Source organism: Anopheles ziemanni, chromosome 3, assembly GCF_943734765.1.
Source record: "Anopheles ziemanni chromosome 3, idAnoZiCoDA_A2_x.2, whole genome shotgun sequence".
NCBI classification, from domain to species: Eukaryota; Metazoa; Arthropoda; class Insecta; order Diptera; family Culicidae; genus Anopheles; species Anopheles ziemanni.
Genome location: NC_080706.1, coordinates 21,184,912 through 21,203,832, shown reverse-complemented (window position 1 = coordinate 21,203,832; position 18,921 = coordinate 21,184,912). Strand labels below are relative to the sequence as shown.

At 45.9% G+C, this 18,921-nt stretch overlaps 4 protein-coding genes and 2 non-coding genes across 6 annotated transcripts; 4 read left to right on the top strand and 2 right to left on the bottom strand.

Annotated features, from left to right (window-relative positions):
• The first annotated feature begins 117 nt into the window (after positions 1-117).
• LOC131287434 (histone deacetylase complex subunit SAP30 homolog) lies at positions 118-1,403 on the top strand. The gene is made up of 3 exons (XM_058316481.1): positions 118-610; positions 733-948; positions 1,026-1,403. The coding sequence occupies exons 1-3, from the start codon at positions 431-433 to the stop codon at positions 1,149-1,151; spliced, it is 522 nt and encodes a 173-aa protein (XP_058172464.1). The 5' UTR covers positions 118-430; the 3' UTR covers positions 1,152-1,403.
• Positions 1,404-2,077: 674 nt separating this feature from the next.
• LOC131290112 (U1 spliceosomal RNA) lies at positions 2,078-2,242 on the top strand. Its single transcript, XR_009189291.1, has one exon. It is a non-coding gene; the product is annotated as a U1 spliceosomal RNA (small nuclear RNA).
• A 1,961-nt stretch (positions 2,243-4,203) lies between these two features.
• LOC131287555 (lipase 3-like) lies at positions 4,204-11,341 on the top strand. The gene is made up of 4 exons (XM_058316613.1): positions 4,204-4,611; positions 9,091-9,478; positions 9,553-9,752; positions 10,765-11,341. The coding sequence occupies exons 1-4, from the start codon at positions 4,204-4,206 to the stop codon at positions 11,308-11,310; spliced, it is 1,542 nt and encodes a 513-aa protein (XP_058172596.1). The 3' UTR covers positions 11,311-11,341.
• A 704-nt stretch (positions 11,342-12,045) lies between these two features.
• LOC131289471 (26S proteasome non-ATPase regulatory subunit 13) lies at positions 12,046-14,114 on the top strand. Its single transcript, XM_058318738.1, has 5 exons — positions 12,046-12,241; positions 12,362-12,475; positions 12,548-12,832; positions 13,241-13,394; positions 13,454-14,114. Exons 1-5 carry the CDS (start codon positions 12,138-12,140, stop codon positions 13,937-13,939), a joined length of 1,143 nt encoding a protein of 380 aa, XP_058174721.1. The 5' UTR covers positions 12,046-12,137; the 3' UTR covers positions 13,940-14,114.
• On the bottom strand, positions 14,042-18,022 carry LOC131289472 (glutathione-specific gamma-glutamylcyclotransferase 1). The gene is made up of 3 exons (XM_058318739.1): positions 17,804-18,022; positions 15,523-15,558; positions 14,042-14,779 (listed from the first exon to the last, which is right to left on the bottom strand). Exons 1-3 carry the CDS (start codon positions 17,984-17,986, stop codon positions 14,258-14,260), a joined length of 741 nt encoding a protein of 246 aa, XP_058174722.1. The 5' UTR covers positions 17,987-18,022; the 3' UTR covers positions 14,042-14,257.
• On the bottom strand, positions 15,864-16,028 carry LOC131290114 (U1 spliceosomal RNA). Its single transcript, XR_009189293.1, has one exon. It is a non-coding gene; the product is annotated as a U1 spliceosomal RNA (small nuclear RNA).
• Positions 18,023-18,921: the final 899 nt, after the last annotated feature.

The window sequence follows — 18,921 nt, the reverse complement described above, 5'->3', positions numbered from 1 at the left end:
TCCCGTCAGCTTGACGCTAGCAGTCACATCAACTGTGGCTTTTCGCCATGTTTCTTTTTTTTTTTTTTGACAGACACGAAACTAAGCATTTTTCTGCTATCTCTTTCTTAGCGTTAAAAGCTGAAATGTAATAATCGTCTGCCGACAACATCAACTCCGGTTGTGCGAAACTTTCCAATAACAACGCCAATAGATACGCGGTTCTGGTAGTCTGTGCATTACGTGACTGTGCTGTGGTGCTATACTATTCATCGGGCTTTTACTCGCTACGATATTCGAGTGATTGTTGTGTTGTGAAGCATCAGCATCTGCTATGCCCAAAAACAGTGCATAACATTGCGTGTGAATACGTAAATCGTAAGGTAACGCCGCCGTGGCCTGCGGTAGGGACTAGTTTACGCAGAACTCTGCTTAGATTAACCGTGTTTCGATGATGAATAATAACGGATTCAGTACGGGAGAGGAAGACTCCCGGGGGCCAGTGGACCAGATATGTTGCCTGCTGGACGATGGCGAGCGATGCCGGAAACAGGCGGGCAACGCGTCCTACAGCAAGCGCATCCAGAAGACGGTCACCCAGCGAAGGTTAAAATTAAGCATCGATAGCCACGTACGTTTTCGTTTCGGCCACAATACGGCCCACCGATTCACCTTGTTGTGCTTGTTTCTGTCCTCCAAAACAAGTTGTTTCATGCAAGCACTTCTTTTATTTTTCTATTATTCCTTATACAGGCACGTCACATATACATCTGCGACTTTCACAAAGCACGTATACAATGCGCTCGTACGAAACGACGCCGGCGTGATTCGGAGGACGATAGCAACGAGACGGACACCGATCTTCCGGAAGTGGACCTGTACCAGCTGCAAGTGAACACACTGCGGAGGTACAAACGTTTCTACAAAGTGTCGACACGGCCAGGCATCAACAAAGCACAGCTATCAGAGGTACGTATTGTGCGTCGATGTGTGCGTCTAATGCAATTTCTAACAAACATTGCCCGCTTCTCATTTCCCTTCCGCAGACAATTATGAAGCATTTCAAGACGATCCCGATAAAGGAGAAGGAAATTCTCACATACTTTATTTATATGGTAAAATCTAACTCCAACAAGCTGGACCAAAAGAACAACGCGAACGCGGAGGCGTAGAGAAGGTGTGTCTAGAGTTTGCAGTCCCTGTCCCGTCGCCCCGTGGATGTTGGCATTTTGCGAAATCGATCGTAATTAACCCATTAAGCCATACCGTGTACAAAATGAGCGAATCTGGTCCGACCGACGGAACTGCCCCGACCGTGTACCAATCATCTTGTTGTTTTGATAGTTTTATTTTGATATGTTCTTCACTTTGCTTTCATTTAAAGTTCTTTTACGTTCTATCCACATTTTGATTGTTAGCACGAAATGAATCAAGTGTTGCTCGCGACAACACCCGGATTAAGGATTTTATTTTGCAAATGGGCATCTTAAATGCAAGAAGGAGGATAATGATTAAAGTTTATTAAAGTATTCAACTTCCATCTTTCCGGCGTAAGATTCGATAACATTTACCAGTTCAAGAAGTAAAAAGTAATATTTTTCCACATATATGTTCGACTAAATATTGTTGCTGTGCAATATTTTGGATACATGAAAATATTTTTTTATGTTCATTAAAATAGTGTTTCAAAAGTGTTTAGTTAAGAGAAATTCTTGTTGACTCAATAAACCGTATCTTAAAAAAGAAATCGTCTATACTTTTCATCTCATTATTATAAATCTCATTCTCTTTGCGTTATAGATACACCACAGCCGGCACAATTTGAAATAATGACTGAAATAGCTAATTTGTTTATAACTTGTTATAGCCTAGGCCAATTTTACAACTCGAAAAGCCTTTTCAAGACACACAACTTTGTCTAACAACAGATTTTTATCTTTGGTAGTTTTTAAGAAAATTTGTTGTGTGGAAAAGAGATAGAACTCTACAGGACCAAGGTTTGCCAAGCAAGCGCATCATTCTACCCTTACCACATTAGACGTCGCTAGAGCAACATGTAGACGTTTGGTAGGGAGGGTCCGTTCGACCGGCAAACAGCATACTTACCTGGCATAGGGGTTACCGTGATCAGCAAGGCGGTTCCCCCAGGGCGAGGCCTGTCCATTGCACTCTGGGACGGGTTGACCCCTGCGATTATCCCTCATGTGGATAACTCGTATGCGCAATTTTTGGTAGCCGGGAAGTGCGTCCGCGCACATCCCGATCTAATCTTAAACACAACCCTGTTGTAACAAGTACATATATGATGGGAAAACTAATTAAAGTAGTGAATTTAACAAAAATGATGCGTTTCTTAGACTTCAGGATGTGATGCTGCAGACGATTGCATTTTCCATTCTTCTAGAGATGCAAGCAACAACTTCATTCATTTTAAAAGTTTGTTGGCATACCTCTTTCTTAACCCATGGGTCTTCACATTACGGCTAGTTCGATCCATTTTATTTTACGATTTCAATTCATCGATATGTTTCCAATCCTATGTAAAATTCATTCCAAATGTTAAATTGGCGTCGGTTTTGCTAGGGTTGCTCTAGACGTCAAACATCTAATGGTGGTGAGAAATGTCAAATCGTTCCCCATTGCACTACCTGGCAACATAGCAGCCTGTGCACGGTTGTCAAACATACCGAACTTCACCGAAGAAACGTCGGTAATAAACGAACTTCGCCTTGAACGCCGAGTAGTGATGGGAAAACTGAATCCCTACAGGGATTCGAATCTTTCGATTCAAATCCATTCTGAGATCCGGATCTTCGAATCCGAGTCCCAATCCATCATATCATGCGTGCCTACCAAATTTACCGATTTTTCATATTATTTGTTACTTTAACAATTGTACAATCAATGGTTGAATTGATCCAAAGGCTAAATCGAGCTTTTGAATGGTCCCCAGGACCATCTGCATCGCTATCGCTATACGCTCCCAGGGGGAGCTGTTTCATTTCAGTTCCGAGGAAACTACCCACCACTATGCGCACAATTTGAGAGAGAAAAGTGAATTGAAAATGCTCTCGCAACATCGCAAAATCTCTCTTTCGAAGAGAGAGATTGCGCATCGGGACCTTTCGAACTCTGCCGGCCTGGGATTGTATGAAAATGACATTTGGAGATTTTCGAAGAGTTGAAAAGCTTGTTTCAAGGAACGCCGAGTCAGTTATTGCCCGCCACTGTTTTGCGTCGGTTCGGTGTACGTATTTGCGCTTCCCGCATTTGTCCTAGAGCTTACGCGCGAAACCAGCCGCAGCTTGTTTACCAAAACGTGCCGATAGTGTGCATGTGTGTGTGCAAGTGCATCCCGCAGCGCATTCAGCAGCAGATGATCTGCTGGTGCATTTAAAAGTGTTCCGGAAAGTCGAACTGGTGCCGTTTATTGCACGAATCCGAGACGAGCACAAACGGGCTAGGCAGACAAAAAGAAAGTTCCCATACGGTATAACACGCGCACAGTACGCTGCTTGCAGTCGGACAGGGAAGGTTTTTACTGTCCGATGCCGCTGATTCCACCGTGCTCCGTTTCCGATTAACACGGACACGCGCGGATTGTGCGTCAACCTCCGAACGGTATCAGTTGTGGCTCTGGCCAAAGTCCCCGTATTAATCAGAGCGATTCCTACTACATAATAAACGGTGGCCGGTTGGTTTAATCGTAGTGGCTGGAAGAGAACGATCGCGATCAGAACTTTGAACCGCAAATCGATAAGACCGTGGTAATATGTAACCGTAAGTGGATTAAATATATTTAAAACGCACTTCGATCGGACAACGGTACGTTGTCGGTGGTGTATCATCGCAGTGAGAACGTGTGCGACGTGTCCTCCGGTCTTGGTCCGTAGCGTGGCTTATGGTGTGCAAAAAGGCCGTTTGAACGGAAAAGAGAACAAGGAAAAACATAAATAAACGAATCATCCCACGATTCAGTGACACACTTTTTCTCCGTGTGGCAACAAAAACGCCTGCGAGGCGACGGACTGACTCACCGCCGAAGCCAAAGACTCCACGGGCAGTGATAGTGCTGCACAGTGCCTCCACCCGGAGGCTGGAACATCCGTCTGCACCAGTGAAACTTTGTTGCTCTCACTTCGGGGGCTCGATCGGTTCCGTCAGTTCCGTCCGATCATCCAACTAAACAGCTGGAAAGTGTAATAGCACTCCTCCCACAACGCCATGAGCCTTGGGAAAACGGTACGCTCCCACGGGGGTGTGAAAAGTCGCACGATCGTCACGCTAATTGCTCTGCTAGCGATCACCAGACAAACGGCCGCCGATGGCCTGTTCGATAACTTAATCTCCCAGCTGATGACAACGGCGGCGACTGCACAAAACTTCCTCGAGGAGGCGTACGACCAGCGGCAGGGTCGCGGGACGGTTCCGCCATCTACCGCGTCCGCCGTGGGTGCCGGGATGGAGCTGGGCGACGAGCTCCTACCGACGACACCGTCAACGACGACCGGCTTCGAACCGGGATCGACAACGCACGGCACACGTGCACCGCTTCCGTTCTGGAACCCGTTCGTCTGGTTGCGACCGAAATCTCCGTCCATTCCGTACAATCCGGACACCGATCTTAGTACGGTAAGTGACAATATAAATTTCAGACCTACCAACTCACAGTTTCGCAATTTATTCGATTGGGAAATTGCCCCTCCAAATTGTTAAAATTCTTTGAAGTAAAGTCTACAAATTCAGAAATGAATTCGTTGTCGATTAAATAGGTGCATTCATAACTAGTTGGCGTAATTTAATTTGCATACAAATAACTAAATTTCGTATAAAATTAGCTTAGTAACCAAAATGTTCCACTTGTCTCTATAATTAAGAAAAAATTAAGTTTACATTGGCAACATTTCATTCATAACACAATCAAAAAAATCAAATCATAAATAAAATCATAACACAAGTTTTATAAAGCAAAACAAGCCGATACTGCCTTCAATTGTTTGGAACAAGTAAATAAAGATATTTTAAATAATTTTGGAATAAATTCACAAAATATGAAAGTGGGAACTTTTTCGCTATCAACTCGTTTTAGACTACATTTGTTTAACCACTATCGGTGTTTTAAAGTGCTCAAAAATATTGGATAATTTTTTAAACTGGGTTTTGAAACAAATCATAGCTCTATATTTAACTTTTAAATATTAAAATATGCCATAGTAATCACAACATTTTTTTTTCAATAATATCAAGTCAGTGGCATGATTCACTTCGCTTGTAAAATGGTTCTGTTTACTGCATCAACAAAAACATACACAAGCGAAAAAGTATAACAAACAACTAGAAAAAAAATACATCGTCACGTATATTATTCCATTCGTTCCATTAACGGCGGCTATGATTCATTTAGCTCCAGGGAAATTAGATTAGATCGCGCAACAGTAAAGCGGACACAAAACAAGGAAAAACAAAAACATGGGAAAAAAGCCGCTCACAGATTGCATGATCTCCGGGGTGGGGTGCCGGGAATCAACGGCCGTATAACGGTAATCCGGATGCTTTCCGCAAATCTTAATCCAATTTGCCAAAGTCTTGTGCGCGCCGCCGACCGATTGGCGGCACGGCTCGTTGCGTCTGGCGTTCTCGAACCGTGGTGGCTAATTTAATTGCTCCAATAATCATTGATTACGAGCGCAACGTAGACGAATGCATGGACGATGCGACTGAGATGAGGAAGAAATTGCAAAACCGATCCGGGAAAAAAACTTAGCAACTGAGTGAAAAAATTCTACATGAGTCTCTAGAATGGGGTCTTGCGGAGCCAACAACTGATCGATCAAAGGGAAATTAAATCCCCAAGTGGACATTTGTGTCTGCCTTTTACTATAGGAAGAAAACAAAAGAGTATCCCACCGGTCGAACAAATCGCAGCCGATACATATCAAATTAACCACCACGATAAGTTGCGATAATTTAGTGGCCCTTATTACCATCGCTAGCACCTCGGTTTGCTAATTACGTAAGTCAGCATAACTTATCCACGGGAAACAGGATACACACGAAATATGAGAAAACCGCGGCTGTCTTTCGATGCTAATGCCGACGAATTTCCAAGCCAACACGACGGACAACAACCACTGACCAGACGGGATTTGGGTGGGTGGTTGGGTGGACGCTGCTGTGCTCCCCTCCTTTTCCCTCTCTGCCCGAACGACTCATAAAAATAGCAACCATAAAAGATTAAAACAGACTCGCTGTCCGTCGGCCTCGTGACTCGAAACATCGCCATTAGAGCCGGACGCCATTAGAACAAGGGAAATAGTCCTGCCGGAGGGCCCCGCAGCCCCCTGCGCCGAGCAGCCTTCTTAGCCACCGAGCCATTGCTTGCCCTTGTTTGTCCTTGTTTCTGTTCCGGAACCGTGCTATACAACCCACACACGGCTTAACAAACGTTCCCAACCGTCGTTCTAACCCATTTTCCAACCTCCCAAAGCCCTTGGCCATGCCGGCGTTCCTTAGTTCTGTTACCATCGCCCCAGTTGGTCGGAGTGTGGTGGAACGGGAACTGCATTTCCCAGGCCCGGTGAACCTTGTGGAGCGGGAAGGTTAGCATTCGGAATGATAGCAAACACCAAAGGAAAATGCCACGCCAAACAAATACACCCAGGGCTGGCAGACGGAAATGACCGGGATATGGAGGGTTGCGGGAGAAAACGAAAAGAAAAATCGCTGAATAAAAGGCGAGGTCGTGGAAAACATTCCCGTGGACCGGGCGGGCGCAACCGACGAGTTATGGTGGTTTGATAAAAATAATGTCAACAACACATTACGTTGGAAAAGTTTCGATATGTTTTTCCTTCGGCTCATAAAGTTATGATAGCAAATGTGCTTCCTTTTTTTTAAATATTTGCGAAAAATATGCTGACCATTTAAAAAGTTTAAAGATCGATAAGCGAACGTTAAAACAGTTTTTTAGTTGATGTTGGAAAAAAAGATAATGACAAATGAACATCAACAGGATTGATAAGTTCATAGATTTTAGTGTAAACTTTGTTTTTAACTTTCTATAAATTTAATTTTTCATCTCTCCTTTCATCATTTCTCTTGTAGCTTTATATGATACACGAATTTTTACAACAAATCATTTTGCGTTTGATTTTCTCTAAGTTTTCTTGCAAAAGTTGAAGTGAAGGATTGAAGTTTAGTTTTGTTTGCTTAAAAGTAAATTTTAAAATATGTGTTGGAAAATTGTCCAATATATTTTGTAAGTTTGGTAAGTTTTTTGCAACCAACCATAATCTACCCATGTTCAAACAATCAAAACAACATAACATCGACAGATCTTATCTTTCACTGAACGCTTTGTAAAGTGAAATGGACTATTCGCTTCTGTTAAAATTTTCAAACCTACATTTTGCAGTCCAGTTCCACTTCCATGCAATTACGGAGCAGAATCGAAGAACCCAAGAGAGCGGTACCATTTCGTGCAGCTTATCGAACTAGTCCATGTCAGCCGTCGTCTGCCGCAGTTGCTGTTTACGTGCTCCAGTGACACAATAGTCCTTTTGGTCGGAGGATCACCACCAACTGGGTGGGGTGTTGGAGGGGGGGGAGGCTTGCGAGGCCAATAATGGTCAGGAAATTGGACCGATAAATAACCCGTTCTTCTTCATGCGCTTCATCTCTTGCACTGTAAGTCAGGGAGGGCGGTCAATTATGAAGTCTGTCCGTTTGCTTCCGTTCGGGTGGTCGTGTTTGGGGTCGATTGTTAGCTTTTCCATTTGTATGTTGTAGCTTTTAAACTTTCCAACGTATGTTTTGTATCGTATCGATCGACCGATGCGCCATGAAGGTCCTTTGGGTGTGCTCGCCCGGACGAAACCGATGTTGGACGTGGGCTTGGGCTAAGGTAGCATTTATCCAGTAATGCGCACCGTGTCCATCTAGTTGTCCAAAGGAAATCAACCCCCACGGCCATTTCGACCACGCTTCTTCCAATACACCCCTTCTCCGATACGAGGCAAACTGTGAAACATTAAACTCATCGTCGTTGCGAGGGGAAAGGACCTTCCAAGGTGTCCAAGAAAAAATAACCGAGGCCTTTCGTGTCGTCTAGGGAGTGGTATGGTGATTATAATTGGCCGTTTGCATGCGGCACTCTTTCGTTGGAATTGTAGTGACCATGCCCGGGTAAAGGAAGCGTCAGGCCGAAGGCTGACTGCCGGTCAAGGACGGTGGGCATGCCTGCCGCGCGAGGAAGGTCGAGGCTTGTTTTATGAAGTTTTAAAATTTTAGTTCTACCCAGTGGCGATTTATGGCTTATGGACGGATTCTTAACCGATGGTGGCTCCGTGTTCTGTCTTGCCACTTGCTGCGAACCCGTGTACGGTTCTTTATTCCTCATGCATGTTTAAGTAAGCAAAAAAACGTACAACGAAGTAAGACAAATTTATAACCACTTACAGCACCATTAGGATCATTTTGAACTTGTTTGAGCGAGGATGTAAATCATAAAAAGCACATTACTTTTCATTTGTAAGGCCTACAAATAGTGTATATTAAGACTTTTTGCTGAATCTGTACCTTCTGTAAACATTTTACGATATTTTTAAAATAAGCTAATTAGTTAACAGCTTACAGAAGAATGCTGTTGCATGAAGCAAGATCCTAATATATTTGGTTAGTTGGGGCTTAAGAGAAACATTTAACGTTTGCAACCTCTATAACGCTTGCTTGGGTCAACTAATCGGTAATTGTTATTTATTATTATTTTTTAAGAACGTTTTTTTCAACTTAATGAACTGTTCCCTTAGGACAACCATACTGACAATTTACATATAGAACACAAACCTCTAAGGTAGATTGGGACCCAATATGAATTGTAGATTTCCCAAAATGATTTAAATCATCAATACTAGCACGGAAGAGCCACTGAGAAACCAGTTCAAAAATACGTTGCTCGGTTTGATGGTCTCAGGTCCATTACTGTTTACGTTTAATTCCTCTCCCAATTTGGGTCAGTTCACCGATTCATGAATGTTATCAGCGATCGGTTATTTATGTTTCAACCCTAGAGTAAGCTCCTAATTCCTGGACTGTCTGTCTTCCCCGTTGCAGCCGGAAATCGCCGTCCGCCACGGATACCAGGCCGAATCGCACACACTCAAGACGGCCGACGGATATCTGCTGACCGTGCACCGGCTACCCTGCGGCCGGGTGGGCTGCGGTGCCCAAGGTGGCAAGGGGACCGGCCAGCCCGTATTCCTCCAGCACGGTCTGCTCTCCAGCTCGGCCGACTGGCTGCTGAGTGGGCCGGAAAAGGCGCTCGCCTTCATCCTGGCCGACGCCGGCTACGACGTTTGGTTGGGTAACGCGCGTGGCAACACCTACTCCCGGAAGCACGTCAGCTTCAGCAGCGACGAAACGGCCTTCTGGGACTTTAGCTGGCACGAGATGGCGATGTACGACATACCGGCCGAGATTGACTACGTGTACGGCATGCGGGGTAGGTGGTCGTAGGAAGATCCTGTGAAGCGCTACGGTACAGGTTAATATTTAACTCCTCTCCTTATTTCGCAGAGCTGGAACGCAATGATACGACTCGCAAGCTGCTCTACGTGGGCCATTCGATGGGCACGACGATGATCTTCGCGCTGCTGGCGAGCCGGCCGGAGTACAACGACAAGCTGGAGGCTGTGTTTGCGCTGGCCCCGGTCGCCTTCATGGGTCACGTCAAGAGTCCCATACGATTGTTGGCTCCGTTCTCGCACGACATCGAGGTAAGCAAGGATGGCGCTTATTGTTTGGAAACCCTACCTTCCAAGAGTTATTCTACCGCCCCGAGGCAACAAGGATGTTTTGTCGCCCCGCAGCCATCAGTTCGTCCGTTGGTCCCCTCCATCCGTTGCATCCCAGTGCCATTTCTCTACAGTGTGTTTTCTGTTTTTCTTTTCCCCCCATATTGTTCCGTTTCTTCCCGGCTCCACCTTTGTCCTGCGCGGTTCAAATAAACACGTTGGCGTATCAGTAGATACCGCTAAACTATTTCGATAACCTTCGTGTTCCCAATTGGGTGGACGGTTTCGCGAACGACTTTCTTAAGCGTTTCTCGTTGCGACTGCTGGTGAGTCTTACGAATGAGTGTGGTGGTGGCCGGACGATCCGGACCGGTACACACGTTTTCCACCCTTCTCCGTCGGGATTTTCCCGACCTTTTCTGCTGCACACGTGGCCGGCTAGCGTGTTTAAATGGTGGTGAATAGGGGCGTCCTTTCCCGCACCCGGTGGTTTCGGTAATGCATTGTAAATGTGCCCTCATTATGCTAACGTTTTGAATGGAGCTTCATTTGCTAAAAATGTTGGTTCCTTTTGCATACTACACTCTTTTCCTACAGTTAATATTTTTTTCAATATTTCTAGAGTGAGTAAGAAAATAAGCTGGTTTCTTTAAAACTTATTACCATCGTTTAATGCATAATAATATACGCTTTAAAAAAACGTCTCAAAACTTTGGTCGTATTGCACTAAATCGCTCCTTTGCAAACTTGTTTTTGTAAATATGTTTTTTTAATGTTTTCCTCTTCGCGGTTACGGTTTTCTTTCCGACATTCTACTGATTGAACGATTTATTTAACCACCATTGGGAATAAGAAGAGTTACGAATGATTTTCACAATTTTGTAAATTTTAAACTTATTACACTATATTGTATCCCTGCTAAAGACGACGAGGATATAAATTTTCACCAGTTTCACTTTACCATCTTTGTGGGTATGTGCGTGTATTTCCCCAGATGATACTAAAGTTCTTCGGTGGCAACGAGTTCATGCCGCAGAACAAGATCATTCGCTACCTGGCCAAGTACGGGTGCGAGTTGACCGAGGCGGAAAAGTACATCTGCGAGAACACCGTGTTCGTCCTATGCGGCTTCGACAAAGAGCAGTACAATGCCACCCTAATGCCGGTCATCTTCGGGCACACACCGGCCGGTACGTCCACGAAGACCGTCGTCCACTATGCGCAGGAAATACACAACGAGGGTAACTTCCAGCTGTTCGACTACGGGGAGCATGAAAACCAGCGACGGTACGGGCGTGCCACACCGCCCGGTTACAACCTGGAAAACATATCGACCCCGATTGCGCTGTTCTACGCCAACAACGACTGGCTGGCGGGCCCGATGGATGTCGCTAATTTGTTCAACCAGCTGCACCGTACCTCGATCGGGATGTTTAAGATACCGAACGACAACTTCAACCATGTCGACTTCCTGTGGGGCAACGACGCACCGGAGGTGGTGTACAAGCAGCTTCTGATGTTGATGCAGCGATACAAGTAATATAAAAAAACAAAACAGCCATACCGGTACGGTTGAACAGACGACAGACATAAATTCCTTACGGTGACAAGCGTGACCGCCGACGACTGCATTTTCAGATTGAAAAGTTGTATGATTAAGACACTGAATAAATTGTATGTTTAATGTATAGAAGAACAAAAAAAGAGTAGTTATCTACTTACGAAAGAAAACAGCATCACATAAGCTCTTGAGAATGACCATTCAATGAAAAAGAAATTCTAATAAGGGGCAAGGTAGATCGAAAAATCTTTGGCATAGAACTAACTATCTTTTTTTAAACATACCATAATTTGAATCTAATATTACAAATGTATATAGGCGGCTTGGAATGCATTTTGTAAGTTCGGCAACCACTCCTTTTATTGGATTCTTGTACATACATCTTGTTGCGAATGTTTTATTATATTTTTTGGAGAATTTACCAAACTAATATGTATTCTAATTGCTTTGCATCATTTCGTTCTTCGCTGCTTATAGATCTAACGACATTTTTAAAATGAGTGCTATAAAAATATGAACACGCTAAACTACCAAGCTCTTTTCACTGGGTCTACCAATTTGCGTTTATACAACAAGTTCGAAGAGTCCATCGTTTTACACGCTTGGCAGGTCCCTTTTCATCCCAGCTGGTTCAACCAATGAAGAAGTCAAGCTACTCGTGTAAACCTTCGGCGAAGTTGTTGCAAATCATTGCGTGCTGTCAAAACGTGTGAAACTGCCGAAATAGCGAATCATTTTTCCGAGACCGCTGTTATTTACGCGATTTCCAGTTGTTTAATCATCGAAGCAGTGCTTCTGCTGGTAAAATGTCCAACGCAAACGTTACAAACTATTTGGCTGAACAGAAGAAATCCTCCGATAAAGAGCTAGCCGACGAATGGACCCAAATCGAGGAACTGTACAATGAGAAGTAAGCAACCATTTGTGTGAGATCTGAATAGAAAGGCGTCGGACGATCTACCTATGGGAGTTAATGGAATTACAGTTGCAGAAAATAATCAATGCATTACTTATGTCCCCTTTCCTGCAGGCTGTGGAATGAACTGACCATAAAACTGGACACCTTCGTCAAGCATTCAGCCTTACAGAATGAGGAAGCATTGCTTGCCTTGTATCACAACTTCATCGCATCGTTTGAAACAAAGTATATTTTGAACATCGGTCAACTTCCCGCACACAACGGTTTATAAACTATCCGTTTTTTTTTATCTTGCAGAATTAACCCCTATGGTTTGGTGGAAATTTTGACCGTCGTGATTTCGTTCATTTCGGACAAGAAGGAAGCGATAGCTTTTCTGGAGAAGCTGAAGGATAAGGTGAAAGTCTGCGATCAGGCCGTATGGATGTGCAAAGTGCTGCAGGGACAGATCCATCTCGAGCATCTGAACCAGCTCGATGAGACCAAGAAAATCATTGAAGATCTGAAAGACATTCTCGAGGAGGCGGGCAACGTCACACCGGTTCACGGCAAATACTACATGCTAGCGGCCAATTACTATCGGTAAGTTGAAAAGTGGTTTGTTTTGAATTCAGTTATTTTAGATTCAAATAATGTTTTCGTTTCAAAAAAAAAGTTTTGAATCGTAAACGGGATTCGAACCCTGAACGTTGTGGTCGGCAGAAAAAAAATAGTCATTTGACAGCAGCGTTATTGCCGATCTCTCGCATATAAGAATGGATACGATATTGTTCGTTCCTGCGGTCTCGATTGATGATTCTGTAAAAAAGATTAGTAACCCGGATTCGAAACATGAATCTCCTGGACAGCGAAAGAAAGCGAGTCTTATGTCCTTCAAAAACACGATGAAAGTAGGGTTTATTTTTTGCCTTGTTAGGTTTAATTCATTCTATTTAATTTATGATTCTTATGTAATTGTTACTTATTCTTCTTCTTTTTATCGTCCCTCAGGTTGGTAGGACAGCACAGCGACTACTACCGTTGTGGTTTGCAGTTCCTAGGATGTTCCATCGATACCTATCCCAAAGACCAGTGGGCCCAGCAGGCCTTCTGTCTCGGTCTAGCCGCGCTACTCGGCGAAGGGATCTACAATATCGGAGAACTGGTATGATCGAACTCGCATAAGCCAGAAAAGAACGCATTAAGAAACTTTCTTCTCTACAGCTGGCTCACCCAATTTTGGAATCGCTCAATGGTACCGACAACGAGTGGCTGGTGGAGCTACTGCGTGCCTTCAACTCCGGCGACATCGTCAAGTTCGAGCAGATGAAACCGAAGTGGAGCGCAATCGCCGACCTGGCCGCACAGGAGGTGAAACTGCGGCAGAAGATATCGCTCCTCTGTCTGATGGAGATGACGTTCAAGCGACCGGCCAACAAGCGCACCATCACGTTCGACGAAATTGCCCGCGAAGCGAAACTGCCCATCAAGGAGGTGGAAATACTGATCATGAAGGCGCTGGCGCAGGGACTGGTAAAGGGCGCAATCGATGAGGTGGCCGGTGTCGTAAACATGACCTGGGTGCAGCCCCGCGTGCTCGATCGCAAACAGGTGGCCGGTATGGCTTCGACCCTCGACACCTGGATGGCGTCCATCACGTCCATGGAGAAGCTGATCGAAAGTCGGGCGAGTGAAATCCTGACGAACTAAGGTCGTAGAATAAAAATCGTTCAGCACGAAGCAAAACAACAAACACAAAAAAACTCGTAACACAGAGAGCGAAAGAATGAACAGCGTGCGTGGAGATAGCTTTTTCAATTTGGTTCATAAAGTTTATACTTAAATAAATCAATAAGACTATATTTCATTAAAACGTAAAACAATATTGTCAACTGTGGCATTTATCCTTATCAGCTAGCAGTAGTAAACACTCGCGGGATGCATTTGTGCGTGAATCTGTCCGGAAGCTTAAAGCGGGTGGTAGGTAATGTTTTGTTTTTTTTTTTTGGCGATGCTATCAAGATGCTCCTAAATATGCAGACAGCGCAGTTTGGTGTCGGGCACGCGGGACGTGTACTCGAACGTCACATGGCGGCGCACCTCCTCGTGCGTATCGCGCCGTATGCTGCGTGGTGTAACGCTTCCGACCAGCAGCCGCTCGATGTTCTCGTTCGCTTCGGCCACGAACCGGCGTACGAGACCCTCCAGCTCGAACAAATGCTCATCGCTTGCCCCGGGCAGCTCGTCGCGCATGAAGGTGGCCAACCGGATGAGGTACTCGACGTTGTGGCCGCTCGGGCCGCGGCACTGGACGATTTGGCGCGCGGTCACCAGCACAGGCTCCTCGCCGATCCAGTACTCGTTCTTCGGCGTGGCAATGTAGACGAGCGTCGGAAAAGCTTCCCCGCTAATACCGGACTGTTCGGTCGCAATCCGGGGGTAGAATTTAATGTATTCCGTGGCGTACCCCCCGAGGGTGCATTCACGCTGCTTGAGGTAGTCGATCGCATGTCTGCCGGTTACTCTAAATGCACAGCCCCACGTAATACCCTGCGTATTCGGAGAGGGATAAAAATAGAACAGCACAGCATGAGCAACATTTGTAGGGTTCTGTCTTATTCATCGCTAGAACTGAAATTTTACGTCGTTCATATATATACAGCGCGGCTCACGTTGACTGACATGCGGTCGTTTCTAGCTCAACTCTCGTGGTGCCATACGAGTTCTCGTAACTCTTACCATAGTTCCTATTAAGGAGCTTACCATGGGAAAAGTCCCCGGGCATGCGACTGAAAAGTCGGAGTGTAACAACTCATTGATGCGTTCGTTCGGTAGCGAGAAATCGCTGCAGACAAAGAACATCTGTGCCACATTACGATAGTTATGTTGAGAATTGCTGGTTCCTTTACGGGGGCTGGTGGTTTACACAATGGGGCTTACTTAGAAGCGACTGCTACTACCACAATTACTTTTTTGGAAGAAAGTTATTTTACAGTTTAACTTTTACTCTCATTAGATACATTTCTCTAAATAAAACATTTCACATTTTAAACATACGCCACTCGTTACAATCAAGATAGCGATAACGGTAGACTGTCTGGCCGCCATTATGTACCACTTCAACGCCAGGTGAGTGGGATGAAATCACGCCCACACACTTATGGGCAAGATAACACCCCCCTTTATCCCTGCCTTATCGCAAACCCTCGTCTGAGAGGATGCCGCTGGCGCCGATATCATGCAAATAGAGTGCACTCTTATCATGTTTTGCCAACCTGTTGGTTGCCACTTACCTCTTTGTCCTCGATCAAAGTTGCCACGCGACCCGGCTGCACATCGATACACGGCACGGCGGCGGCGGAAGAGCATGTGGAAGAGAGAGAAAAAAGAAACAGAAATGCGTGTATTAGTCGTCTTAGCGGATTCAGCGTCGAGCAACGGCGTGCGTGCATAAAACGTTCGTCATCGTCTTCGGTTGATAGGGTAAACAATGAAGCCGGGCCAGATCAGCCGGAAAAGTATGCTACAAAAAGGTTCCAACGTGGTGAGGTCACCAGGTCACGTATCTATCCGATTTAAGACAATGCAATCCGTCGGTTCCAAGGATCGGAAATATTTTGTTTCGTGATTAGGGTCGGGATGTGCGCGGACGCACTTCCCGGCTACCAAAAATTTCGCATACGAGTTATCCACATGAGGGATAATCGCAGGGGTCAACCCGTCCCAGAGTGCAATGGACAGGCCTCGCCCTGGGGGAACCGCCATATTGATCACGGTAACCCCTATGCCAGGTAAGTATGCTGTTTTCCGGTCGGCCGCGCTCTCCGGACCGAACGTCTACATGTTGTTCTAGCGACGGATAAGAAGGGTATCTTACATCTGGAACACTTTTCTCTTTCTTCCTACCCGCAGCAAGACCGTTTTAAGCATGTCCTTGAGATGTCCTTGCAACCAACACTATTGCAATGCCGTACCAAACGAATAGAAAGGAAATTAAAATGAATATGGAAGGGCTTTTGAAAACAGTAGAAGTCCATACCTGGCCAACAATATAAAGTTCCGTAAACTATTAATACTACGTATTCCCAACGATAGGATTATAAATCTATCGACAAATACAGACTTGTTAAATGTTTCCGAAGAAAACTTCTTACCGAACACGTAATACATTATGATTTCAATCTATATATTGGCAAATTTACAATAAAATTTTACATGTCTTGTTTTAAACCGACATTTCTGTCTTTTCTTCGGGTGGGTAAGTGGGTATAGGGTTCCTTTTATCATAATGGAAATGCATGTTGAGTGATGGGTTTGGATCCAACGTTGTTAGCACTATTTAGAGTCAATTTTTAAATTAACGATCATCAAAATGATTACTTAACGCCACACACGCCTTAACTCCGGAACGGAACCAAGATCGAACGGGGCGTGTTTTACACAGATCGTTTGATTGGGAAGATTACACGGTGTCCGGAGATGGCAAGATCACCGCATCGTGGACACGCGTCTTACACTCTTATCAACCCATCAGCAACACTAACGATGACTGGCAAGACGGAACGACGGCTACGTAACCGGTGATGGGCAGATTACTCTTAATCACGCAGCGAAACAAATAGGAAAGTGGCAAGATCATAAGGTAGCAACAATCAGAACGTTCTCCATTCGAAAACCCTTCAGCACATGCGTCGCACGTGTCTTGGCAGTCAACAATGCGAGCTTCCCGAAGCATACGGGCTAGAACAAGCCCACCCCAAAAAAAAGCACGACACACACACGAGCCTCCGCTTAAAGTTTGTGAATGTCGCCGGATAGTGATGTGCACGGGTTAGCGATTAGGCGAGCCCTAAACGACACTTCTGGGGCGAACGAGATAGGAAGCTGAACCAACACGCTCTGCTGAAGCAATAAAAAAAATACCTTAAGCAACCCCCACTCGGAGGGTGGATAAGTGCTTTCTCGTTCTGGCGCCCCCGAAGCAACGGAACAGCCTGTCCCGGTCGATCGTTCTGTTTACAAACACACAACACCGCGGGGCCGCGCGTTTTCGCGATCAACACCCAAACACCAACCCCAATTCGATGGATTAACTCGGTTCGCAGTGCGAGACGCGTACGGGCGAATGTGGAAGAGGGGAACGGGGGGACGATTCAAGACACGGTTTGTCGCGAACAAGCATATTTTAAAGAAAGCACGCCTGCCATGCGGGGAAGACGGTCCGCGTGGTTGATGAGGGGATGAGACGAGAGAGCCGGGTCGATTCGTTGTCGTCCAAATTCATTTTCGGTTCGTTTTCTTTTTGTTTCGTTTCGGTTTTTTTATACGATAACAAAAATAACATCCCGAGTCCGCGTTGGTGTGCGCCGGTTGGACATCTTTCCGCGCAACGCCGTTGGCTGCTATCGCCAAAAAAGTAGGTTCAAGGTCCAGGCCGTGCGAGCGTGGAAAGGGGTCGCAACGAGGTTGACCAGGGGGTTTGGAAAGAAAAAGAAAACACCCATCTGCCGGCCGGCTTTTCCACCCCGGGTTGGAGAGAAAAATCGAAGAAAACCCAACCCCGTAGACTCTTACCTTTTCCTTCGTCCCACGGTGCGTCACATTGCCCTGCCAGAAGCGCCGGACGTACCCCCGGATGTAGCCGGTGATGCAGTCGGAGTAGTCGAACCCCGGATACCAGCAGAGCGATCCGTAGCCAAAGACCCAGACCGCCGGTTCGGACGCATCCGCTGGCGACGAGCGCTGCTCGACATCCATCCTTGGGTTGTTGTTCCCCTACTTTCGGTCGTTAGAATCGTCCTTCCCGCGGTGATGGCGGTGGTGTGGCAGGAGGCAGCTTTTATTTAGTAAACAGTCCGATTGATTGAGCGCAAGTTTTGTTTGTTTTCTCGGTGACACCGTTCTGCAGCTTCCGTGCGACAGATGACTAGCGGGGCACACGCCTTTCGCGTGATCGTTGGCAGTGGAAAGCGGGACACTTGGTGTCGGGTAGACAGGTAGACAAACGCGGGAGTAAAGGACGCTTTTCGTGCACAAATCGATCTTACTAGGACATTCTTCCCGAGGCCTGATGTTAATCGTCCGCCAAGTCCGATATCAAGGAGGTAATATTTGTTTTTCGTTTTGCTTTAATTAGTTGGAAGTATTTAGTAAACTATTTTTTTCAGGCTTCACTTTTACTTTTTTTTTTGCACGGTCGCACACAAACACAACATACACCGACACACCCGATCACACACGTCCCGGGCGCGTTTGCGACGAATTTTTCGGTCCAGTCCAGTCGCACTTGACACTCCTCCGCTTCCGCTCGCCTACTCCATGCTAGAGAGCTGTTCCACCGGCCGTTCCGAAGCGGAAGGGAAAAGGCTGCATCCGATGGTCAAAGTGTGGGATGGTTCGCCGCGGTCGTCTCGGTTGCTGCTTGCGTTCCAGCCTGGTCGCCGGATGTTGATGCTGCCTTCGGAGCGCTGGTCCGGCTGCTGCGGCCGCCGCTGCTGCTCGCTCTATCGCTACTACTGACGCGGATGTCCGCAGGCGGATGGATACTGGTGCTGCTGGTTTGCCCTGTCTACTAGCCGAAGGCTTCATATTCTGATTGAGCGACGGAAGAAGACGGCAGGCACAAAATAGAGGAAAACACAAAACACACCTCAACGTTAGTAGAAAGATCAGTTACATGGTACGATGACGCA